This window comes from Lacerta agilis, chromosome 4 (assembly GCF_009819535.1).
Source record: "Lacerta agilis isolate rLacAgi1 chromosome 4, rLacAgi1.pri, whole genome shotgun sequence".
Classification (NCBI taxonomy): Eukaryota; Metazoa; Chordata; class Lepidosauria; order Squamata; family Lacertidae; genus Lacerta; species Lacerta agilis.
Window position 1 is genome coordinate 62,562,366 of NC_046315.1, and position 26,619 is coordinate 62,588,984.

The window sequence follows — 26,619 nt, forward strand, 5'->3', positions numbered from 1 at the left end:
GAAAGGAGTACGACAAGGCTGTATATTGTCTCCCTGCTTATTTAACTTATATTCAGAATTCATCATGCGAAAGGCTGGGCTGGATGAATCCCAAACCGGAATTAAGATTGCCGGAAAAAATATCAGCAACCTCAGATATGCTGATGATACAACCTTGATGGCAGAAAGTGAGGAGGAATTAAAGAACCTTTTAATGAGGGTGAAAGAGGAAAGTGCAAAATATGGTCTGAAGCTCAACATCAAAAAAACTAAGATCATGGCCACTGGTCCCATCACCTCCTGGCAAATAGAAGGGGAAGAAATGGAGGCAGTGAGAGATTTCACTTTCTTGGGTTCCATGATCACTGCAGATGGTGACAGCAGTCACGAAATTAGAAGACACCTGCTTCTTGGGAGAAAAGCAATGACAAACCTAGACAGCATCTTAAAAAGCAAAGACATCACCTTACCGACAAACGTCCGTATATGGTTTTCCCAGTAGTAATGTACGGAAGTGAGAGCTGGACCATAAAGAAGGCTGATCGCTGAAGAATTGATGCTTTTGAATTATGGTGCTGGAGGAGACTCTTGAGAGTCCCATGGACTGCAAGAAGATCAAACCTATCCATTCTCAAAGAAATCAGCCCTGAGTGCTCACTGGAAGGACAGATCCTGAAGCTGAGGCTCCAATACTTTGGCCACCTCATGAGAAGAGAAGACTCCCTGGAAAAGACCCTGATGTTGGGAAAGATGGAGGGCACAAGGAGAAGGGGACGACAGAGGATGAGATGGTTGGACAGTGTTCTCGAAGCTACTAACATGAGTTTGGCCAAACTGCGGGAGGCAGTGAAGGATAGGGGTGCTTGGCGTGCTCTGGTCCATGGGGTCACGAAGAGTCGGACACGACTGAACGACTGAACAACAACAACAACAAAATGTATTGGCTTTTTGTGTTCATATATTATGGAAATTCAAGAATGAGAAAGTTTGATAACTAGTAACACATAATATGCTTAAACAATATATATATATATATACTGGGGGATTTATTTATTTTTAAACTGAATACAGTGGTGCCCCGCTAGACGAAAATAATTCGTTCTGCGAAAATTTTCGTCTAGCGGGTTTTTCGTCTTGCGGAGCGGCAATGACAGCCGCGCTCCGCAAAACGAAAAAAAAAAAAGACGAACATTTTTCGTCTTGCGAGGCAGCCCCATAGACTTTTTCGTCTTGCGGGGCAGCCTTCCGCTAGACGAATGCCTTCGTCTAGCGAGTTTTTCGTCTTGCGAGGCATTCGTCTAGCGGGGTACCACTGTAGCTTGCCACAACAGATGCAACAGAGCATTGCGAACTCTGCATTTGAAAGCTCTTGCTGTTAAATTTAATAACTACTTTAGGGTTTGTGTTTTTTTTCGTTTCTGTGAACACATATTACTTATCTTGAATTTCCAGAAATATAAGTACATTCAAATTGCCATCTCTACCATGACAATCATTGTGTCTGTTATTATGCTCATCAACAGGGTTAACATAGTGTTAGTTGTCCACAGTGTAATTTTATTTTGCTGCTATCGCAAGTGGCCAAAAATAATAATACCATTGCATATGATAGTAATAGTACTGAAATGGACCAGAAATACAAATGGGCAAGAGCATTTTTTAAATCTAATCGGATGAGAAACCCCATTCTGTAGAAATATGAGGCTCTCAAAAATCCAGCACAGCCAGTCCTAACACCATCCACTGCTTCTGAGCTGAGAGCTGAGGAGCAAGCCCAGAGACTTTCCCCCACAGTTTTACTGGACCTAGAAAACACCTGAAGCGTTTTCAAAGCTGTGCAACATCATAGATGAGACCTTCAGGCAGTCAAGATGTGCGGACCTCTGAATATGGCGCTTTGGCATATTTGTGGTAGTTGGATAAGTAGCTTGGCACAATATAACCACATGAGTTTCAGAAATTCAGTACTGTATTTAGAAACCCCAAACATAAGTAATTGTCACATAGTCCTATGAATACAATTCTATGATTCTGTGTTTTTTAGAAAAACCCCAGTGTGTTCAGTGGACCTAGTAAGTGTGACTTAAAATTATAGTCTTAAACTGACAGAAGGTATGTTTGTTTGTTGTTTGTTTGTTGTATTTTTAGTCACTGTTTATGTATTTATTTGCTCAGCGTTCAAAATTTAAGCCAGGCGCTGGTCACATTTTGCAACAGGCAACCAGCCTTTTGCGACTGGATGAGATGTCCGGGCGCACACCCTTGGTGTCTAGCATCTCCACTTGCCTGGCTGCAGTTGCCTTGTCTGCTGGGCACGACAGCAGCAAAAGACACACATCTGTGCTGCCGCACTACCCTGCAAACCACCAGATTGCCTGGAATGAATGAATGAATGAATGAATAATAAATAAATATATTGCTCCTGGGTGAACCAGGTTTTGCAGGGTAGCACGATAGCAAAAGACGTGTCTTTGCTGAAGCGCTACCCTGCAAACCACCTGATAAGCCTGGCAGCATGTGTGTATGTGTATATATTATGCTGCTGAGCTGCCTGGTCTGCTAGCGCGGCAGCAAAATTAATAATAATTGCGGCCTAGACATTTTGTTTTGGTGCCCACAACCTAGGTCCCAGGAGCCACAGGGCTCCTAGCTTTCCTATCCCAGTTTCTAACACTGTATTTGCTTGGTTTTATTTGCTGGGTGTTGTCTTTTAAAAATATGTGTGTGTGTGTGTATTTTGTACATTTTTTGGGGGGGGGTTACATGTTTTTTGTTAACTCACCTGAGAGCTTTGTTTGCTGAAAGTACAATAACAAATTAAATAACTGTCACATTGTTTCACTACTCTACCGCATGGTAACCCTTGAGAAGGAGGTAAGATATGAGGACCTATTGTATAGAATATACCCAGCTTGCTGCAGTGTGAGACAGCAGGTGTAGAAACTGAAGGCAACGATCCTGTTCCCACACATTTGCCTTTGTGTTTCTGTGTTAATAGGAAGCATTCGGAGACGTTTCCATAGTTATTAAACAACCATGCACATGACTTGCTCTCGTTTTTCTTGCCAGTTTAATAATGGAAATGGTTGGAAATTCATCAGTGTTGCTGCTGTGGTGCTCCTGTTTAATGTGGTGGCTATGGAAGAGCATCGTCTACTCCTCCTCAAGCCTTTGAGTAGTAACCTTGATGGTGGTGGTGCCTAGGTCATTTTTTATCATTGGTTTCTATGTTTTTAGCAGTGCACTAATCAAATTCTTTTTTAGCTCTCCTTATTGTCTGCATGGATCTATTTTGTTAAAGTCTTTGCTTGTTTTTGTTCTCAGTTGGACAATAATTTCTTGCCTCCCACTAATAGCATCTTACTCCTGCTGGGCTGTAGCACACACACACATAGACCATAATGGTAACATTTAAGCCATTTTTAGTGGGCTCTTCCTTGACAATATTTGCCAGGGAGAAGCAGGAGAGAGATGCATAACATTCATTTCTGCCTAATGTAAACCTTTACTGTAAATATTCCACTAATTTTACAGTGGGTGTTCAATACTAAATTTTCTGTTAGTGTGCTAATAATACCAAGGTCAGAATGTTTATGTTATACTGTGTCCTTCTTAGCTCACTTAGTGTAATAAGACTTCCTCATTAGTTCTGTTCAGCCAACCTTCAGTATTGATAGTATGACACTTATTTCCTAAGGCTTTGCCTCCAAGTATTTGGATTTCTCATGTTACCATTCTCACTACTATTCAAAGTACTTCTACCTAAGTTTCCATATATTTACTATGCTTCACCCTGCCCCATAATTGCATATGTTTCTCCCTCACCCCAAAACCTAGTTGTCACCCTATCAGGGTTAGAATAACCTGGTGGAAGAAAATGCCAGTTTCTCACTTATTCTAGTTCACTGACATTTAATTCCTCCTTCTAGTATTGACAGTGAGCTTAAATGCAGCCTGTGGGGAAGAGCAGGGAGAAAGGGGATATATATATATATATATATATGCACAATAGGAACTATTGGAGTGTAATAAACTAAGTGCTGAAGACACATCGGGCAAGGCATGGCCAACAGGTCTTAACTATTTGGAGCAACTGTACTGTATATTAAATCTACAACTTTGTGTTGCCCCTAGGCCTAGAGGAAGGTGGAGCATAAAGTTTTAGATTTAATACTGTTGCTCTAGTCTAAATGCTTTTGAGAGGAAGAGAGTGAAAGCTTCCACTTTATTTCTCCAAGAATAACTTAAGTTTGAAGATGTATTATCTCTAGTTAGCTAATGCTGATGCTAAGTCATCCCAAATGTTCCCAGTGGTCCTGCAGAACAGAGCTGGGGGACCTTTGTCCCTTCAGATGTTGTTGGGACTCCAGTTCTCATCAGTCCCAGCCAACACAGCCAATGGTTAGTTATGATGGGAGCTGTGGTCCAGAAACTTCTGAAGGACCAAAGCTCCCCCAGTCTTGGTTTAGAATGTTAAAGGATAAAAGCAGCATCCTAAATTGGGCCCAGAAACGAATAGGCAGCTAGCGTAACTGATACAGAATAAGTGTTACATGATCTAAACATCTAGTATTCTGGCTGCTGAATTCAGCACCAGTTGTAATATCCAAACTGTCTTCAAGGGCAGCCCCATGTTATCAAACTTGGACATAACAAACCCATGTGTAAACCAAGGCAAAGTTGAGCAAGCTGGTAACAGGTACACAGTACAGATGAATAAAATAGTATGGATGTTGCATAGTATTTTAAACTGGATGATCCGTCTGTATGGAATTAGTATAGTAAAAGAGTAGTGTTGGTTATGCAAGCAAAAAAAGATGCATCTATTCATTTATTTCATATACTCTGGACTTGTGCAGTTTGTAAATTAGTGACTGAAGGAAAATGGTACTATTCTCCTCAGTCTTTTCATTTGTAGTAGTCTCCTATGTCTTGTTGCAGTTATTCAGCAGCTGAAAGTGTTTTATATATATCTTGACAATCTAGAGCAGACTGTCATAGCTCTGTATTTAACACAACTTCTAAATTTGAAAGCTTAGTGACCCACAGTGATTTAATTGGTTCTTAATATAGTATGGCATCGAATACTATACTGTACATGACTTCTGGTAAATGAGCCACCTTAGACGTTAGGGGGCCATGAAAATTTGTGCCCCAGACTTTCTAGACTTGTCTACCCCTGTACCTATCTGAAACCCAAAGGGCACATTGGTTGCCAGATGTGAACCCCCCCCCCCCCGCTCTCCCACCCCACTAAGAGTGCTCTTGTGCACAGGTCCTGCTTATGAGTTTCCCACAGGCATCTGGCTGGTCACTGTAAGTAGAGGATGCTGGACTAGATGGGCCATCGGCCTGATCAAGCAGATTATTCTTATGTTGATAATATTCTTGTAAAAGTGCAAGTTTAAACCATATGTAATTATTTAGACTAGTCTTGTTGTTGTTTGTTGTTTAATTATTTAGTCGTGTCCGACTCATTGTGACCCCATAGACCAGAGCACGCCAGGCACTCCTGTCTTCCACTGCCTCCCGCAGTTTGGTCAGACTCATGTTGGTAGCTTTGAGAACACTGTCCAACCATCTCATCCTTTGTCGTCCCCTTCTCCTTGTGCCCTCAATCTTTCCCAACATCAGGGTCTTTTCCAGGGAGTCTTCTCTTCTCATGAGGTGGCCAAAGTATTGGAGCCTCAGCTTCAGGATCTGTCCTTCCAGTGAGCACTCAGGGCTGATTTCCTTAAGAATGGATAGGTTTGATCTTCTTGCAGTCCATGGGACTCTCAAGAGTCTCCTCCAGCACCATAATTCAAAAGCATCAATTCTTTGGTGATCAGCCTTCTTTCTGGTGCAGCTCTCACTTCCATACGTCACTACTGGGAAAACCATAGCTTTAACTATACGGACCTTTGTCGGCAAGGTGATACAGTAGCTAAATTATGATTATGTTTTTTTAAAAAAATCACCCGATGCCAATATTAAGCACCAATATTTTTTTCTGGAGTAGATTAGTATGTTGATTTTCATAATAATTCTTGATGACACACTTATAAACATTTCTGTGTGATTTGTCCCTGTAAAAATAAAGCAGATTCCCAAGTTACTGCATTGGTTGAATTTCTGGTCCAGCCCCAAAGGAAATGATGAGGTGCAAGTCTCTGTTATGGCCACATGGGGTCATCCTGAGACTACTAAATGCAAGAAACGTAGGGTTTCAACCAAGATTCTTTTATTATTTATAATATTCAATAACCCAAGGATTATAGATGAACAATTTGCAATCAACAGTATGTTTATATAAATGATATTATGGATACAACTTTCTGTCTGTTTGTTTACAAGAAATTAAAGTTACTTCATAACAATTAAAAACAAAACACATAGTAAGTTAATAGTATCTTAGTGGACTTTAAAATTTTGGAGGAAGAAATGTCCAAGCTTTTAATCTTTTCCTATTTGATCCATATGGGACGTGGGTGGCGCTGTGGGTTAAACCACAGCGCCTAGGGCTTGTCAATCAGAAGGCCGGCGGTTCAAATTGCCACAACAGGGTGAGCTCCCATTGCTCGGTCCCTGCTCCTGCCCACCTAGCAGTTCGAAAGCACATCAAAGTGCAAGTAGATAAATAGGTCCGCTCTGGCGGGAAGGTAAACGGCATTTCCGTGCACTGTTCTGTACCTGGAAGCTGTACGCCGGCTCCCTCGGCCAATAAAGTGAGATGAACGCCGCAACCCCAGAGTCGTCTGCGACTGTACCTAATGGTCAGGGGTCCATTTACCTTTACCTTTATTTGATCCATTGTATCATGTAACTAGATTCCAGAATTTTAAAGTCATTCATGTTGACTGTGTTTATTATGCTGAGTAAAATAGGCACACTGAAATTGAACCCTTATCTTGGTGACTTGGCTGCAATCCTGTATGCAGTTACGTAATAGTAACCCCCATTAAATTAAGTGGGATTTACATCTGAGCAGACAAGTGTAGGGAGATGTACCGGTATTTGCTTTCAGTGGATGCTGTATGTTAAGAAAATTTTAATGCCTTGTCCTTAAAGAATTAGAGGAATGGGAAGGACACGTACAAATATTTTTAGTAGTGTATATTGAGGCAATCCTTGTTTAATTCAAATGCTCTTTGATCGGAGGGAAAAGTGTAAGACCACAAATAGTAAAGTCAGCATTAAAACCAGAAAGCAGTGCAGATAACAGACACAAACATACAAGTGTTGAACAAAGTGCATTAAATGAAATGTCTGCACATAAGACTCTAGGTCTTTTCAAAGAAGACTGCTAGGCTGTGAAGAAAATAGAATGCATTTTACAGTCTGGAAAACGTGTGGAGGATCTGACCACAATTGGAAAGAGATTTTCAGGTGTGTAGGTATCATTGCTAAGCAATATGTACTTGAACTTTTTTATAAGGATTAGCAAATCAGTGTTGTTCTCACAAACATATTGCCCTCAGGCAAGAGGTTGGAAGCTTTACTAATCGTTGCTTTCAGAGTCTTCCAACTGAAAGGTGGGGCTTTTTTTATGTGTTCTGCATCTTTATACAAGTCATATCTAGGTTGGATGACTGTAACATGCTTTATATGATGCTATTCTAAAACAGACCTTATAGGAGATAAGTGAAACCAGACAAAAATTGTAACACTAAGTGTGCTTGATTTTTTCCTCTTTTTTTTGCTGAGTGGTTTGTCCTGATTAGGCTACTCTTGTGTTGTTAAATTTTAGCAAAAATATTTTGCAAAAATGTGACAGTTGGAATCCCTATAAAAACAAGGTGATAAAAAATTAAGCGTTTAACTAGTATTGAAGTACTTGCTGTGATTTTGCTAAAGTGGGTTTTTCCTCTTTTGATGTTGATTAGCTGTAGATGGATTTCTGAAAACTGATGAAAGACAAAGACTAGCCAGGGAAAGAAGAGAAGAAAGGGAAAAGTATCTTGGTAAGTTGACACTTTTCTTCCTTGGATGTAGTTGGACAGCCAACTCTGGGAAGGCATCCTTGAGGATCTAGGTGGCAGGCTGTAAGACTAATTTCCCAGAGGTTGGGGACGTGTTCCCTTCTCTTTCCTGCACTGACGATGGCTCTGGCCTGTTTTCTCAGTTTAGAACCAGAGGCATTTATTTTTTGAAAAAATAAAATAGGGACTGTTAAGCCTCAACTGCATAGACCTCCTCCTTTGGCTGTGCCATGCTAGGCCAGGCTATTTAGGATAGTTTGGCTTGGGAAGGTTCTTGGCAGGAACAAAAGTTATTAGGTACTCTTCCATACAACATTTACCTCCAACCTCAGCCTCTTACCTTCCAGTCTGTTGGTGGTATCAGTTTTAATATTTCTGAAGCATGAGGGCTCATGCCAATGACTGTAGTGGCAATTGGGGTACCAGCACATGGGAAGTAAGCAGCAGCAGTCCAGGAGCAGAAGGGGAAGTATAGATCTGGTTTTATTATTTCTGCCTCTTTCGACTTGGTGCTAAATGTTTCAGCCCATGTAGGGTGGTGGACTTCTCCAGTTAGCTGCTTATGTGTTTGAGGAAAGCTTTACTTTCATTTATGTTCAAGGTTATTAATTGTTACTGAGTTTTCCACTTAACAATTTAGAAAAGTTGAACCATTTGACTGCTTCAGTGTGTGTGTGTGTGTGTGTGAGTGAGAGAGAGAGAGAGAGAGAGAGAGAGAGAATGTACATTTGCACTTTTAAAATCCCAAGCCATGCTAGTGGACTGACTTCCTTTTTTTGTATGCTGTGTCATTCTCTTTCAATATGTATGGCACTTCATAGATTTGTATTCTACATCAGAATAAGAGAATTCCTCTCTTTATTGAAGCTGCTAGGGAACAGCAAATCTTGGAAAAAGAAAGGAGAGCAAAGCTTCAGTATGAAAAGCAAATAGAAGAACGATGGAGGAAGCTGGAGGAGCAGAGGCAGAGGGAGGAGCAGAAAAGGGCAGCTGTTGAAGAAAAGAGAAGACAGAAGCTCAGAGAAGAAGAGGTAGGCAGTGCTTTATTTAGCATCCTGTACTGGAGGTGGGGACCTGTTTCAGCTGGTTTGGAGCATGCCCAACCTTCTGGGAGCCACATTACTATAGGAGGTGGGGCAAAACAAAATATCTCATCAAAATGAAAAAAAACCTCACCTGTCCCACCCCTTGTTACAAATGCACATGCCCCATCCCTCTTTTTATACAGATACATGCTTACAAGCAGTCACACACTCATACACACACACACACACACCCTCACTCAGTAGCTTGGTGGGGTAGGATGCTGACCCGACCTTTAATCAGCTGCTTCACAGCGATTTAACGACAGGTAGGTGGAAGTGAGGTTAGTGCAGTGCAAACATTCCAACAAAGTTAATGCATTGCGTCCTGGCTTGCAGATAGATGCATGTCCATAGGACTCACATAGAGGCAAGTGTGTATGGGTTAACATAAGGAAGATGCTGAGCAACAGAAGGCCAAGCTGTAGATGTAGGGATCCGTAGTAATAACCAGCTAGCAATTCAGCTGCAAGTATGAGGTGTGTTTTTTTAATAAACAGCTGTGGCTCTTTTTGCTGAAGGGGGAGGGAGTGGTGTGCAGAGAGATGCCACCAAGTGACATTAAACTGTCCGGTGCTATTAAGATGCTAGACAGGCCTCTGTGACACAGGGTACCAAATGCGGCAGGCAGGAACGAGGTGTAGGTAGGCAAGCTGCAGGAGCATGTCTAGATCTGGAAGTTGGATGTCATTGAGAGGTGGACATAGGAGTTGTTGCTCTGGATAATAATGGATCAGTGACTGCATGGGCACAGTAGGGGCCTGGAGAGACTTGAGATCATGGTGGATGGTTGCTCTAACTTGGGAGCAGTGGGAACCTCTGACATCTTCCCTTTGACTCCCAAAATTGTAGGTTAAGGTTGGTTGTCTAGAGCTGTTTCTGTGAACATTGATGCATTGAGGAAGGGGGGAGTCCAAGCCATTTTTGAGTTTTTTGGGTTTTTTTTTAAAGCATGCTGTAGCTCTTCCTCGTTGATGCAGTTTTTCGGTAATAGTGAGAGTTGGCTGGGTTACCTTCTGAACCAATAAGAGCTTGGCCTTTGAGGTGCAGTTTAGTCTTTGGGTTTGGCTTATGAACATCCTAAATGACTACCAGCTTCTCTAAGTCACAAAAGGCTTAACCTGGAGAGCATATTGATAGTGACCCCTTTGTCCTTTATCATGAGGATTTATTATTCAGGGCTATGCCTAATATGTGCTAGGTTTTGTACAAAAGTAACAAAGAACAAGTCATTGTTTACCAGCTGCAGCTGATGTGTAAGTTATTGGTGAGAACTCACAGATCACAAGTTCGGTTCCCAGAAGTGGGTCTACATTATTTCTTGAAAGTCCGAAAGCCTTTCTAAGCAAACTGACAACTTCACCTTGCCAGTAGGAGTATCGTTTGTTATAAAGCCACCTGATGTTAGTGTTCTCCCTGCATGTAGAAGGCTAACCAGTTAGTGATAAAACACTTCTCTGTGATGAATAGGTTTGTCATGTGCACTGCTCTTAAAACAAGCTGTCCCTCTCATTGCAGTCTTGGGTTTTATGGGTCCATGAAAGGGACTATACCATATGCCCTGGCTGGATGCTTGAATCACCTACTCTCCATCCCATATCAGTGAAACGTAGAATTCATTTACCATGTGAGAATGCACTGTGTTTTTATTTTGCCCTTCCTGTCAAGTCACTCTATTTTATCCTCAAAACAATCCTGTAAGGTGTATTATCCAGAGAGATTGTGACTGTGAGCTTTGTGACTCAGCAAAGATTTGAATGATTGTTTCCCTGTTCCAAATGCAACACTTGCATTAGACGAAGATAAACAAATACTACCCATGGAATATAAAAGCCAGGTTTTGAGAGTTCAGTATCATATTCCAGGGTTGCCATCTGCTGTGTGACAAAGGAATGTTATTTGGGAAACAGGTCATGGGGTGGAGTGTGGGTTGTTGGGAAGACAATTTGCAGGGATCACCCATGGAAGGAGAAATTATGAGGGGAGAAAAATGGAGCTTCTTTTCTTTCCCCCACCCATTAAAAAACTTGACACAATTTTAGCTAATGGAAAAAATAATGAAAACACCTAGCTTTAGTAAATAAAAAAACATTAATTTTTAAGTTGCTTAGCAGGTTTTCAGGTTGTTGTTATTTTGTTTGAAAAATAAAAATAAAACGCCACCAAACTGGTGATTGCATACATTAAAGGAAGGTTTCTGTGTGATTGGAAGGAATCATTGCAGCAACTGAGCTTCACCACTGAGGCAGAAGACATAGCTCTGCTGAGATGACAGAGTTAATGCTTTCTCATGCATTATTCTTAAACAAATTAAGCCCAGACAGAGCCACAGCAGCAATCTTGCCAGCAGGAGCAGATGCTTGGAGGTGATGTAACTTGTGTTGCTAACTTCAGCCTCTGTACTGACCTCAGTAGTGACTGCAGACAAAGGATACATATATTTTGAGGTGAGTGGACATGGCAGTGCCTTCTTTTCTCACTTCTCTTTACAGTATTGGTAAAAGGACCATTTTGAGCGTTGCTTGTATGTATAGCTGGGATAAATATTGAGTCTCTTCCCCCCCCTTCCTGTGACAAGGGCTCTTTAAGAAAGTCAGACCTGGATTTAGTTGTTGTTGCTTTCTGCAATAATTGCTTAGGAACGATTAGAGGCTATGATGCGGCGATCCATGGAAAGAAGTCAGCAGCTGGAGCAGAAACAGAAGAGATGGTCGTGGGGAGGAGCACTGGCTACAGGCTCAGGAGACAGAGATGGTGAGTGAAGCAGGCTGGCTGCATTGCAGATTCCAAACTGCAAAGGCTCGGGATTTTAAAAAAAAGAAAGCTGCAAAATCTGTTGTGACAGTAGACTGTGATGTGTGTGGGAGAGGTTGTCGAGGTGCATCGTTTAAAAAAGGATTTTGAGACTGCTTACTGCATTTCATGCCCTGGTATCTTCTTGGAAATGGGCCAACGCCGAAGTTTCTCTACGCAGATTATATACCGGGCGTGGGGTAGGGGGAATTAAGACACCATGGAAAATAAACCACTGCATTGTCAGTGGCTATAGGCTCTGTGTGACATTGCAGAACGCCATTTATTTTTAGATCAGGCACTCCTAAAATCTCAAGGGAGACTTCTCCATGATTGTGCAGTATTTACTGCTGGAAAGGAATTATTATTGTAACCCTTTTTCTTTAGCTGCTCTCTTTTCGGTTCCGTTTCAAAGCAAGCTTCCTTTTATTTTTAACCACCAACCATGTATTAGCTTTTATGTTGTTCAGAAATCATTTAAATTTATTGTGATTTCACCAGCTTTTCCCAGTAGGTTTTGTTCATGTGAAATATCTCCCAAGGGATAATACAGCTGCCCAAAAAGTATAAGCATCCCTGTTTAAGCTAAAGTCTTTAGTATGATTCATCCTCCCCCCAAGGCAGTACAGAAAAAGGAGAAGGATAATCTCTTAACATTTCCAGAAACAGGTTCATTAAAATACCTCCTGTATTGTTTGGGATTTTAATGTTATTGATGTGATCTATCACCTCTTTGCTCTGATTTTTTCTGTTGTTGTGTAGGTGAATCAGAAAATACCCCACCCCCTCTAGGTTTAGCTGCCAACACCCTCCTTCCAGACTCTGTGGCCTCAACTGCTGCTGCTGATTCCGCAAATGGTATTTGAGAGACTCACAGTGCCATAGTGTTGTTTATCACTTTTAACGCATCCACCAATTTTGTCCTCCCCCCTAACTCCTTGTCTGTTCTCTGTTGTTTCAGTTCAATCCTTGACAGTATTGTTACCAGAAATTCTGGATTCAGTTCCCCCAAGTGTCACTGCCGCCCTTTCTTCGGGGAAGGGAACCTGTGGCCATGTAGATGTTGCCGGAGTACAATTTCCATCATCCCTTACCATTGGCTGTGCTGGCTAGGGCTGGTGGGAGTTGGAGTCCTGCAACATTTGGAGGGCTACAGGTTCCCCTCCCCTGGCTTAGAGTTTGTGCAACACAAATCCTGTTGAAATGGAGGCTTTGTGGCAAGAGGGCTTGGTGGATTGCACCCATGAACTTCACTGTCTGGTTGTTGTTGTTGTTTTGTCATAAACAAAGCAATGCATGCTTGGCATTCCAACGTCATAATGGTGATTTGAATCCCGTTCCTACTAGATGTTGTCAAGTTCATTTCCTTTTTTCCTAGTGTGGGACACACACGTGTCATGCGTCATGTGTACTGTGTGCCTTTTGAATAGCTTCTGTAGGGGGGCGGGACTGTAGTTTAAAACATTTCAGTTACACAATATGAACAAGTAGAATTAATTCCCAGTTACCCTTAGGAGCCATGCACCTATCACCTAATAATAGAATGGATCATTATTTGAACCCTTATTTTGAATTAGGTCCAATAAGACTGTTCTGGGGGTTCTCCTGGCCCTCCCAGAGTGAAGTGCAGGGGGCATTGACATGGAATGGAAGGAGAATCAACCAACTGAGCAGAAGGGGGTAGCTTCATCCCTATCATTGGTCTGTTTCCACTAGGCAGAAGGGATAGGGCAAAGCAATGTGAGTGTGAAGCAACAGGACCCTCTCCTGCACAGTACATTTGTTTTTTTTTTTTTTATAAGAATTTATTGGCATTTTTCCAAACAACATATACCCTCACCCACACCCACAAATACAAAACAAATATGACAAATACAAACAGTGTCAAGATTCTTGTAGTATCTTTCTAAAAAGAAAAATTTCTTTTTCCATATCTTGACCATTGACTTCCCCTACCTTTTCACCTTCGATTTTATATCCTTAATCTATTTTATAACCATTTCTTCTGAGAAAAAAAAAAAAAAAAAAAATTAGTTCAATTATATATTTACATCAAATTATCTTTTCAACACCTTACTAGTAAATACATCACCATAATAATACCTCATCCTAGTTCTTCTTAATTCAATCTTATCAATTTCTTAACTTAATCTAAGTCTTAATCTTGCTCCTCGCATCAAATCTAATTCTTCTATCCTTAAGATTACTGCTAATAACATAAAAACTTGAAATATCTCCTTTCATATACAAACAAAAATAGGCAGAAGGGATAGGGCAAAGCAATGTGAGTGTGAAGCAACAGGACCCTCTCCTGCACAGTACATTTGACCAAGCAGAAGTAAGCAAGGGGAGTGCAATCCACTGCCTTCTCCCAAGTTCTACAGGTGTGCACCTAGAACCTAGAGATGGGGATTGCATGTCTTCTGAGTTGCACATAACACAATTGCAGACCACCCCCAAATGGTTTGCTGTGTTCAGCATGCTGGCTTCTGTGAAAACATTCACTTTGGATCTTGTAACACCAAACATAATGTAGTCAGCGGAATGCTGGCTACATAAATTCATCCTTGCTTGAACTGACAGTTATATAGATAATAACTGAAACCAAGATATATTAGATTAAAACATTTACATCTATTGTTTCTCCAAATTAAATTGTCTGAAGTAGCCTTCCTTCTTAACGATCAGTAGAGGTTATAGGCACTATTGATGAGCACTATTTATTAATAAATATTGAATACAAAACATCAACAAGAATCCATACATTTTGGCTAGCTTTGGTAGCCGGACAAAGCATCATAAAAACTGATCTGCCTTATGAGAGGTAGTATCATGCCTGACATCATATGAGTTTTGTAAACTCTTGGATTAATAATGCAGCTGCGATGAGCCTTCCTACTTCCAGGTTCCAAATGAAGAAAGAAGAAATGGGCAGCTGCTCCCCCCCCCCAATAGCAATGAGTTTCAGAGGTGTTCGATGTGTGTGAAGCACTGTGAAGCTAAACCACTTCTAAGCTCAAAGGAAGGAGGGCAGGACAGCTCCCCTTCCTGTTATAAAAAGCTTTGGATGGCCTAGCATTGTTGAAGAAAATTGCCCCCATCCTTGTTTACTGACCATGCTGGCTTGGGTTGATGGGACATCATCTAGTCCAACCCCCTGCAATGCAGGAGTCTCTGCTAAAGCATCCATGACAATTGGCCATCCAACCTCTGCTTAAAAACCTCTTAAGAAAGGAGAGTCTACCACCTACCTGGGGAGCCTGTTCCACTGCTGAACAGCTCCTACTGTCAGAAAGCTTCTCCTGATGTTTAGTTGGAATCTCCTTTCATGTATCTTGAATTCATTATTTTGGGCCCTAGCCTCTGGAGCAGGAGAAAACAAGCTTGCTCCTATCCTCCATGTGAGAACCCTTTAGATATTTGAAGATGGCCATCATATCATATCTCCTCTCAGTTTAGAGAAAAGGTGATGGGCCTGCAGCACGCCTGAGCCACGCATCTCTCCTAGGAGTGATGTGGTGGGTTGGGCTCTCGCTGGCTCCACGCTGCCCCAAACAGTTTGCCTGCTGCCTCCCCCTCAGCTGTAGAGTGGCTGAGTGGGAGGAGGCAGCAGACTCATCGGACGCCCCGCAGAACGTTCTGCCCCGGCTGGCCCCGCCCCTGGCAGCTGGCCCCGCCCCTGGGCGCATGGCATGCACGCTGCCCCAGACGCCTGATCAGCTTGCTCTGACGCTGTCTGAGTGGCCACTGTGAGAACAGAATCCCAGACTAGAGCATGAAGCTCTTAATCTCAGGGTCATGGGTTCAAGCCCCACATTGGGCAAAATATTCCTGCATTGCAGGGGGTTGGACTAGGTGACCCTTGTGATCCTTTCCAACACTACAACCTCTCTGATTCTGTGACTTCCATAGTCAGGCGGCCCTATGGGTCATTGTGTCTGGCTGTTAACCAAAAGCTTGGTGGTTTGAGCCCACCCTCTGACTTCTGTGTCCTGATGTTCTTAACATCTAGAGTTTCACACCTTCCTTTAGTCCCATCCAGAATATTAGGAGTTTTAGTGCAGCATAACTGGAGGGTCACAGGTTCCCCAGCCCTGTTCTAGAGCTCTGAATTGTTTGGAAATTGTGGGAAGTCTTCCAGCTTCAACACAGCGTAGGCAAAAAGCAGGATATGTTTGTCGCATCACTGTTGCTTAAATAAAAGTAGAGTTAATTTTTATTCATTTTTGTTGTTCTTTAGTACTATCCCCCCCCCCAGTCACTATGAGAAAATCTTACACCATACTGTAACATTGAAATGTTTGTAAGCCAAAAATCTGTCTTGAATTATAGCTCACAGACAGACAGGGCGAGCAGCTCCAGCCTGTGGATTTATCAGATGTGCTTTATTCTTTGTGCTGATTCATTCACAAGGTCCACAGTAACAAAATTAAAGGTTAGCTGTGGGAGCATTTGGCACTGTGGAATGAATGTAAATGTCTTCAATGCATCTCTCTGCAGCATGTGACAAACTTTCAGCTTCTACAATGAATCTGCCAAAGCAAATGGAGTCGCCTATCAATAAGCGCCTCTCCCACTCCACAGCAACAATAACCTGTTCCCCTGACAGAGGCAAGTGAATGTGCTGCTCATTGTCGCACCAGAAATAATCTCTCTCCTTTTGTGTTTAAAGCGCATCTCTCTTTTTCTCTCTTCTCCATCCCCAGCCCCCCCCCCCCGGCTGCCCCTTCCTTTTCTCAATTGGTTAATCCTCTGAAGGCAGTAATGTTTCCCAGAAATCAGTGCAGAAATCACTTCAGATTATTATTATTATTATTTTGTTAAGTATATTAAGGAAACTTTCCCTTAGAAATGAAGAGTCCTGTTTTCAGACATTTTGGTATTGCTTAAGAAATTGAAATTTTAAAACAGGCATCAAAGCCGCCGCCCCCCCCCCCCCTCAGCATAAACCTCGTCCATTTCAGTAGTTCTAAGGAATATAGCCTACAACCTTAGTGGTTTGATTTTTAATCTTGACATCTTTCATCACCAGATGTGCCAAGAAACAAGTATTTCCCTTAGGGGAAAATTTGGATGGCTAATAGATTGCCTCCGTTGTACACCTGTGGCACTCGAGCTGTAGGACAGGCCACTCCCAGAGGATGTGGAGTACCTCGTCATGGTGGATGCGCAGGTGGATTTCTAGGCAATTGTGGAACTTGTAGGAAAGGGTTTTCCCATGCCTCTTGAATCTCACTGATCCACACAGTATTTGTGGAGCTAGCTGCATGTAGGTGAAGAGCAGCTGCTTTGCTCTCATGATGGTTGCCTGTGTGTTATTTTAAGACTAGAGATCAGAGCAATCCAGCTCTGTTTGTCTTCCAATGCCAGCGTTTGGATTCGTATACCAGTGCATAGATCCTTATGCACAGCAGCATGTCTGCAAAACTCTGTGCATGCTCATTGTGCTAGGTTGGAGCAGGGCAGAACAGAACAGGACATGTTTTGAAGAGAGGGTCCATATTGAAGAAGTCTGAGAGAGACTGCTGTAGACAGAAGAAAGCAAGAGCGAGCTCCTTGGGCATGTTTTGTGTGGGCCTCTATAGTGGAGTGGATGGATATAACCCACGTTTGAGGGTAGATTTACTGGGCTTTGGCAATCCATGCCATGTCAGCAATAATACCCAACAGGAAAATATTTAATTACAACAAAATAATTCTTAAGAGAATAGTTATTCCCCCTCATCTTCATTTTTCACTGCTTACAGGAAGTTTTTGCTTTTTTCTGTTGTAAACTTAATTTGAGCCTGGAGTTCTGAACATTTTTTTAGTGCTTTTTTGGTGCAACAATGGTATTCTATTTATTTTCTGTGGAACTTAATTCCGTGTTTTGGGTCACAGGCCACCTACCACCTGATCCTGATAAGCCATTTTCACTATAATGGTAGAAGCGATGGATCTAAATAGGGTATAACGTCCAGTCCTGTGCCTGAAATTCACTGCAGAGCTAGCTGATTCTGCTTCCATTTGCTAGGAAATCTTTCTCTTAACTGCTAACTGTGGCCAGTGTACATTTGTCCTGGACTCCACACAGCTCTTATGACTTGGAAGCTTATTGGTTCTCCAGCAAAAAGGGGCTGGAAGATTAGTTTAACCCTTCTGTATAGCATGGAGTATGGCAAACTGCCAGGGTGCTAATATTGCCGACTTCAACGCTGGAAGGCATGGCTTAGAATTAATATTCTAGCACTTGTTGCTCTGCAACTGTTGCCTCGGTGCAGCATTTCATAAATCAAGGCATTCATTAATAGTTCTCGCATAATCTAACCTACAATATTGTTGCATATGATATGATATACCATACCCTCCGAAACAAATGTGTCTCATATATTAAAGAAGAAGTGTGGTAAATCATAAGGGAGGCTAATACATTAATGTCCATTCTGCTTGTTAGACTGAATAACACACTGAAAATCGAAGCCCTCCTAAGAAGAATTAAATCCAAGGATTTGTAGTTCTCAACATTGCCCAGTTATTTGTACTTTTCCCCTTCGTTTGGCCATTCATTATATTTGTTTGCAATTTTTTTGAAGTGGCTTTTTTCTTAATGTTTTTTGTTTGTTTCCATTCTTCAGCTCATCGCATGCACCTTAGTCCAATGGAAAACTTTATTATTTCTCGACTATTGACTCCCACACAAGCTTCTTTAGCCAGAAGCAGAAGTACATTAATGCTTTCTGAGCAATACAGTGATTCAGGTAAACCCTAATGTTTTAAGGAATGTATTAGGCTCATAGAAAAATAATAATTCAAGATTCCCACCCCCACCCCCGGTAATTTATTAATCTTATTCCACATGTAGTAATAATCCTTCAAAAACAAGGAAAGCTGCAGAGTTCTATCCAGGAGCTTTATTGCTTGGTTGCCTTATAAGTTATGTTGAATAATGTAACATTTCGGTTGGGTAGAAAGTAAACACATAACAAAACAAATTAAAAAATTGTCTAAATAGTGATTTATAGTTAAGGTTAACTCAGATTTTCTAGGAGTCTAAGTAATATCCATTCAGATGACATACTAGGACTTTAAAAGCAGTTTTACTAACACTAAACAAGACAGTATGATTTCCTAGCCAGTGAACTACTCTGATTCAAATTTAGTTATCAAACTAGTAATATCTGTACCATGTATCACTTTTAGAGCTGATTTCTCCAGTCCTTAGGATAACTACTTTAGACATGTTTCTAAATCTAAAGTGGTCATGAAAAATTGACCGATAACACAAATAATTCTCAACAAGAGATTTTAATCTGTTAGGAGTGGCCAGATCTTTAAAACCTGTCAATAAAAGAACTCTTTATTCCTATGGCCTAAAGTTTTTAAGCTTAGTGAAGGCACTTCAGTAAATGTGTGGTGGTTGTATAAAGAGAGAAAATATGGTTTATTAATGTGTTTGAACAGTTTGTGTTTTTCTGTTTCTAATAAAGATTGCTGTTCCTCCCCCCTTTTTTTCCTCGCTTTCTTTGTCTATGTTCCCTATTGCTCTGGCTATTGTACTATAACTCTTTAGTATTCCATATCTGTCCTCGTGTAGCGCCAGCTAGCCCTCTTAAATCTCCTTACAAGCCTTCACCCACTCGAAGTATGGAGAGAAAGAAGGCAGCATCTGCGTCAACATCTGATGCAATGAAAGGAGCAACTGCAGTAGAAGTGCCACAGGTGGGCTTGAAACTTGGCCAGACCCAAGATAGATGCTATTTTTATTTTTTAAGTATATTTATAAGATGATTGGGTATTCTGTGGGTCAATGTTTAAAGAGTAAATGACCTCTGTTTCTTCTGCTTCCAACCACTCTGTTGCAACCATTCCTCTGCTCTCTAGATATTTATAAGCAATGGTGCTTGCACTAAGTACTGTTATGTTGAGCTGAAGAGTCAAGTATTTAGGGAGTCTGTGTGTCTGGTGTGATATTGTATTTCCCAGAGGTGAAGAACTTTTGAAACTTGAAATTAGATTATATCCTTTTAAGCCACAGATTCTTATAATCGTCAGTGCATTGTACCTTTTAAAGCGTTGACTTCAGTGCTTTTAAAGGTTTTTTATTTTAAAAAATCTGAGTGCATCACTACATATAATTTCTTTTGAAATTTGAACTTGTTTTCTTGCGTCCTAACTCAGCAGAAAAATAGTTTAGCTTGTAAGAGCTAAAGTATGCTAATGCTTAATTGGGGTAGGTTTTGACAGTTTTCCTTGCTGCTAGAGGATTTGTTTTGTGTTTGTTTCAGCTCCATGCGGCACTGCAAATAAGAAGGGAAATGTTTCAATGCATTCCTGTACAGTTCTAATTTTATAATATTTGTGGACACTAGGGTGCGCTCTTAGAATTCTGTCTGATAACTAACAAAATACCACAAAGGTAAAACAATAAGAGTAACACCCTGTGGTATTTTTCTTCTTCAATAATACTCAAGTATGTGTATTGAGAAGAATAAATTAATAATTAGAGCAGATGGCTAGGGGTTAACGCTAGACGTAGTTAAATGCTAGATATACGTTTCTGTATAGTTCAGACTGCTTGATCATGGTTGTGCCGACCTACATTCTGCACTAGTTATAACTACAGTACTTAAAATAATGTATGTGCAATTTGCTTGATTCTTCTTCATCAAGAGTAATTAATACAATAGTAAGGTACCATGTTTTAAAAATAGCTGCATGTATAGGACTCAAGTTGATTTGAATTCACCTTATTTTATTGTATTGTTATTTTTAGTTTAAGGTTGGAAATAAAAGTCACATTGGAAGTTTAACATGGAAAGATAGGATACAAGTAATTTAAATAAACATTGCTTTCTTCAATGTACTGTAGAATTTTCGACACCAGTGGATATCGCCTGACCGTTCAAAAGTTCTTATGTAACAGAATAAGTTGCTTCCACTTGTAAAACACGAAAATAAGAATGTAAAATGCTAAGTCTCTCCCCACCCTTCAGATCCCCCAGAACTTAAGCTTGCCTCAAAGATTCTGTAGAAGTATTACTAATAATCACATGTTGTTACTTCCTCCCAAACCTTGTTATAACTCCTGTTTGTTTTGTTGACCGAGAAACACAGCAGCTGTTGGGAGGGCGGGGTTTATATATTTTATTAAGGGCCCTCTGCATCTTCTCTTGTATTTTAGAGCATTGCGGCTACACCAGTAGCATGTTTGACTTCCGCACCCCTAACATTTCACAAATAACAAACAGCTTTTAAAAATTCTGCTCAATTTCAAAAGCAGGTTGCCCTGTTTGGGTTTCTATATGATTCTTTGGAACTTGACCACTGCTTGTAAAATTCCCTGAGAGAACTCTGTGCAAGGGCACTTAACTAAACTACTTGGCTGCTGCAATATTATATATATTGCATATTATATTTGTGTGTATATATAAAAATTTAGTGGAGCTTTGATGGCCATAGGGGGGAAATAAGTTGCAAGCTTTCACAATACTTGTTTAAAAAAATTAAAATACAATTTTGGTTGGTACATACAAGTCTGTTTGTGGTTATCTGTGCAAAATCTGTTTTATCAGATGCCAAAAGTACCTGTCTTTTGCGGTCTTCTTTTTTAAGAGTGAGAAGAAAAAGAAAGAGAAGCGGCCCACAACCCCCGGCACATCATCTGGTTTGGGATCTCCTCTTCGAAGATCTGATTCTCCAGCAGCCATGTCCAAGCGATCAGGTTCACCTGCAACTCCTAAGTAAGACAATTCAGCAAAATCTGATTTGCCCCCCCTCTCCCACATCCTTCCTCACAGTTGCTTCAAGGATCCACCAGTCTCCCTCAGCCTTCCCCTTGTTCCTAAAGCAGCCAATGGGAGAATTAGTGTCGGAATTCATCAGAATGCAGTTTCCCCTCTGCCTCAATGAGCAGCCTGATGCAGGAGAAGGAAGGGAGGGCATAGGCAGTTTTCAAGAGAAAAATGCCAGTCTTATAGTCATCAGCTTCATTACCATAATATATTTGAAGAGGAAACCAGCAATTTCCTAAACACAGGATTCTAATCGTATTGAATCACTTTTTTCTTTTTCTTTTTTGTTCTGTAGCATGTTGAACATCTGTTGCTACAGAATATTTCCCAAGTCAATCCTGGCCTAAATTCTTTAGAGATGCCTAGGTTGCCAATGAAATGTCTTCTTATATTTTGAGGGCATAGATGACTAAGCAAGATTTGTCACTTAGCTTGATTACATTTGTCTGTTAGCAATAGAACGGACACTTTTCTGGGAACACCCACTCACTTCCAATGGCTCAGAACACTTTGGACAGTTACTCATGGCGCCACTCCTTCATCAGTTTATCTGGTGGCAGTCCATCACAGGCCACTGCCACCACTGGGTAAACCTGCTTACGCTTGTGACAAGGAGGCTGTCAGCCGCCCCATCCTGCTCACGTGGGCTTGGTTGCAGCTTTACCTGGCAAAGTTGTGTCATGGCCTGGGGCCTGTGAGCAGAAAATGAGTGCTGCTCCATCCTCTCCTTGCATTCATGTGACTTGTAATGAATCAGCTACTGCTAAGTAAACTTGTGAGCAAATGCAATGCCAGGCAAGAGAGGACATGTAGTAGTGGGTTGGTTGACACTAGGTGAGGGGGTGGGTGAGTTGCTGAGCGTGGCCTGTCTAGGACCCACAAACATTTGGAGTCTGGCCTGGGTTAAAAAAATGTTCACTGAGGAGGACTGTTAAAATCTACAAACAAATTTATTTTTCTGATCGTACCCTTAATTAGTTGTAAAACCACTGATTTAATCCAACTATACCACAGAAAACAATGGTAGCTGAAGTCATTATTAGTTTAGGATCATCACCTACGTCAGATGGAGGGGAAGAAAATAAAAGCAGCAGAAGTAAGGAATAGCCAATTCTATTGATGTGGAACCAGTTAGAGGGTAGGTATGTAAGGTTTCAAAGTGGCCAACAGCTGGAATGTTGTCAGTGAGGGCATATAGGCAGAGCTTGCTTGGATGTCCTCTCAAAAGTGCCCATCAAAACTTACTGGCAATAGAGCATTGCACAAGGGTGCTGCCGCCGCTGCCGCCACTGTTGCTGTTGAACTGCAGACTAACATTCCTGCTGGATACATTGAACTGGTAGTGCAGTACTTTAGATCCTCACAAAAATTTTAAAGGTTATTTTCCAAGGCAATTTTGTTTGGAAAAGAAAGAGAGAGAAATAGCATACATAAGCAAGGTGAACAAGCTATTATGTTACTTCCTGCAAGAAGCGCTTTGATAAAGAGAACAGCAAAGTAAAGAAAAAAAGAGGGAAAGATGTATATGGTCAAAAGGTTCATAAAGCACAAACAGAAAATAAAGGGTAAATCGGAAACCAAGAAATGCTGACTAGAGGACAAAAGGGACAAAGAAGTTTATCTGCCTGAAATTAGAGCTGAGTCAGAAAGTGGTATAGATATTTAGTAATAGGGTGTTGTCTACAAAAATCTATAGAATCAGCTGACTGGGCAAAAAAAACCCCAACTCACTTAAAAGTAGATACTGGTTACTTTAAATAGTAAATGTACCAAACTGTGTTCCCATTCAAAAACAGATAATATAAATTCAGAAGTTCTTTAAATGTATTCTGCAGTGTCTCCCGGTTTAAATTATTTTTACTGAAGTTTTCTGCAGACAGATAACAACAGCAAAACAAGCACAACATGTAATACTGCAAATGCAACAGTTCATTGATCAGTCTGCATCACTGGATAGAATTGACCTGCAAAATACTAAAATCAATATAGACCACAGAAAATGTGCAATAGTGTCTTTGCTTAATTATTGGGGCATATTCACACAAACAAGATGAGATAAACTTGTGTATTGATACAAGCCCAGGGTGTGTTTGTCATAGACTCAATTTCCCCCTTGGAGTAATGCTTCAAGTATTTTCATGTTTTGTGAACCTACCACATTGCTTCATGACAGTGTAATTTGTGTGAACAAGTATGAAATGGATTTGCTGTTAATCCCAGTTGGCACAATTTCTCTCTCCCTGTTTTTTAACAGACTAATTTGCTGCCTGGCTCATGATTCGTTTCTTCCTAATGTTTTTGGTCACAGTCCTGTTTTGCCTAAGAACAGACAGTCTGCAAACTTAATCCTCATATTCTATTATGTTTGCAGCTTTAAAATAAAATAAAAATAAAATTGTTTTATTTGATGTAAAAGGGCAAAGAGTGGGGAAGGGGGAGAAATCAACCAAGGTTAAGATCAGTTAACCATTGATATGTCCTTCCTGGGATCTGTTGGTAATACAGTATTGAATTATTTATTTGAATTTATTTTTAGAACACTTACAAAGACTTACCCACAGTCTCCCAAAACTACTAAACAGTATCCGGCTTCTCCTGTGAAACACCGTGCCACTTCAAATCTCAACCAAGAAACGCCTAAGAAAAGGGCAGAAAAGCATAAAGATCAGCAAAGGGAGACTGCTGGTCAGAAAAACCAAGGGTCACCTGGTGAAGAGGCTGTAAGCCAAAATCTAGCTGAAAAATCTCTGCCTTCTGCAGGAAAGACCGAAAGCAGTGAAGGTGTGCAAGCTTTGCTTTTGCCTTTCTGTCTCTGTTTTGTTTTTGCTTCTGCTGTAATACCTCTTTACTCCTTATGTATCAAATAACTAGTTCTATCATTTCTATCTTTGTGGCAAAGGAAATTTGGCACTGATCCAGAGGATGCCATAAATGCATTTATCTTAGGAAGTCTTCATAGAATATTCAGTTATGTCTAGTAGTAGGCATAATGTCAAGAATAAACTATTGGGCCATTGGTAAGCAAAACGTATTGAGAAGCCAGACATTGATTCCTGGATATTTCTTGTGCTTTTTCTTGCTGTGGTGTCAACCTCTCTCAGTACGATAACATGCCCTGCTTTACTGAAGATAACATGAATTGTAGGTGCAATTAGAAATACTATATGAACGTTTTCTTTTAAACAGTGAAACAAAGGATTAATTTATACAACTAATTGAGGTAGTTGCCTGGGGGAAAGAGCTGTTGTTCGTTTCACCTTGATACAACCACCTTGATATACTTTCCAGATATTCTTCTCTGCTTACTAATTTTGAGCCACTTATTAGTACAACCTTAACTATGTCCATCAAATTCTGTGCTTTACACATATTATAGAGAATGTAATGGTCATGGTCATTATACATTAACACATGTACAGTGGTGCCCCGCAAGACGAAATTAATTCGTTCTGCGAGTGCTGTTGTATAGCGAAAATTTTGTCTTGCGAAGCACCAACAGGGGAAGAGCAGTTTGATGAAAAAAAGAAAAAAAATCGGCAAGCCCATAGGAAAATTCGTCTTGCGAGGCAGCCTTCCGCTAGCGAATGCCTTTCGTCTAGAGAGTTTTTCGTCTAGCGAGGCATTCGTCTAGCGGGGCACCATTGTAATGACATTATATTAGTTGGCATCCGTCTGTCTTGGGAGACAATGGATGAGTGAGTGCGCCTTCAGGGGTGAAGTCAAACCATTTAAAAGTCACAGTGCCTGCTGTGGCTGTAGAGACCAATACAAGAGAGACATGTTTTGTTACAGCTGAGGCAGATGAAAGCATCTGGTTCTGCTGATGCAGCTGCACCATGGCGTTTCTTCTTTCTACACTCCTCCCAGCAGTCATTCCTTTTCTGGTCCCTGCTGTGGATACAAGACCTGATTGTCTCCTGATTGTTTTGAGGGTTTATTTCTGAATATGAAGCGGTTTATATAAATGCTTTAAAGAAATGAAGTGAAATGAAATTCCACTGAATGTTTAGGTTGCCCAGTGTTTCCTGGGCTGCAGTCTATAATGTTTTAACCCAAACAACAAACTGTTTAGGGAAACTTGCAGCAGGGACTACTGATGCTGAAGAAGCTACGAGGATTTTAGCAGAGAAGAGGCGCCAAGCTCGTCTCCAGAAAGAACAAGAGGAAAAAGAAAAGCAGGAGAGAGAAGAACGTGAAAGGTATTTCCCCCACCCCATCCCCACTTATCCATTAATAACAGCACGCACTTTGACAGCTTCTCATTGCTGCTGTTAAGAGACCTTTTAATTAGTTTCAATTTCAGAGAGGTATAAGTTAACATGGAATAAATTCGTTAACTTATTTAAACTATAGTGAGTCCATATCCATGATTTCCTAGAACTGGACCCCCCCCCCAAAAAAAAATTAGGGCACATCTCCTATTTTCCAAGGAAACGTGACAAAAGCACACAATTCTGTGCAATATGTAAGTGTTATGCAAGGTATAGCTCCCTTTGCCAGTCTAAAAATAAGTATTTCTGTGGCTTTGCAGGCTAGAGAGAGAAGAGCTGAAAAGAAAGGAAGAGGAAGAGAGGATTCGCCTGGAGGAAGAGGCTCGCAAGAGAGAGGAGGAAAGAAGGCGTGAAGAGGAAGAAGCTAGGAGAGCAGCGGAGGAGGAAACTAGGAGGAGAGCGGAAGAAGAAATCCTGCTAAGGGAAAAACAAGAAAAGGAATTGCAAGCTATGATTGAGATGCAGGTATGGCCTTTTGGAGGTACAAGAGCATACATATTATTTCAGAAGTGTTTTGACTATGCAGCCCTTTTCAAGATAGAGCCTAATATTTCAGAATAATATGTTTTGTAAAAAGCAGAAATGCAGTACGTAATGCTTCTGTAGGTTTATCATAGATGAACATACATAGTTACTTTTTATTCAGAGTCAGACCACTGGCATATCTCTAAACCGCTCTTGGTTTCCTGGAAGTCTCATGTATAGATCTTTCCATTATCCATCTCCCATGATCCATTATCATTTCAACACTTTGGGGTTTCAA

At 40.9% G+C, this 26,619-nt stretch overlaps 1 protein-coding gene across 12 annotated transcripts in view; it reads left to right on the plus strand.

Moving 5' to 3' along the window:
- MAP7D2 (MAP7 domain containing 2) overlaps nt 1-26,619 on the plus strand; it is a 48,330-nt gene that overhangs the window by 13,493 nt on the left and 8,218 nt on the right. For 2 of the 12 annotated variants that reach the window (XR_004426483.1, XM_033147280.1), the window contains exons 2-12: nt 7,845-7,922; nt 8,808-8,971; nt 11,662-11,776; nt 12,578-12,673; nt 16,316-16,426; nt 18,430-18,552; nt 19,365-19,513; nt 21,407-21,534; nt 24,122-24,366; nt 25,658-25,784; nt 26,117-26,321. Coding sequence is in view for 11 of the 12 variants with exons in the window: in XM_033147280.1 (XP_033003171.1) it covers nt 7,845-7,922; nt 8,808-8,971; nt 11,662-11,776; nt 12,578-12,673; nt 16,316-16,426; nt 18,430-18,552; nt 19,365-19,513; nt 21,407-21,534; nt 24,122-24,366; nt 25,658-25,784; nt 26,117-26,321 (1,541 nt within the window). In the remaining variant the exon portion in view is untranslated. Of the gene's footprint in view, nt 1-7,844; nt 7,923-8,807; nt 8,972-11,237; nt 11,470-11,661; nt 11,777-12,577; nt 12,674-16,315; nt 16,427-18,429; nt 18,553-19,364; nt 19,514-21,406; nt 21,535-24,121; nt 24,367-25,657; nt 25,785-26,116; nt 26,322-26,619 lie in introns of those variants that run through there. The other 10 variants (XM_033147282.1, XM_033147283.1, XM_033147284.1 and 7 more) reach the window with 10 other exon arrangements.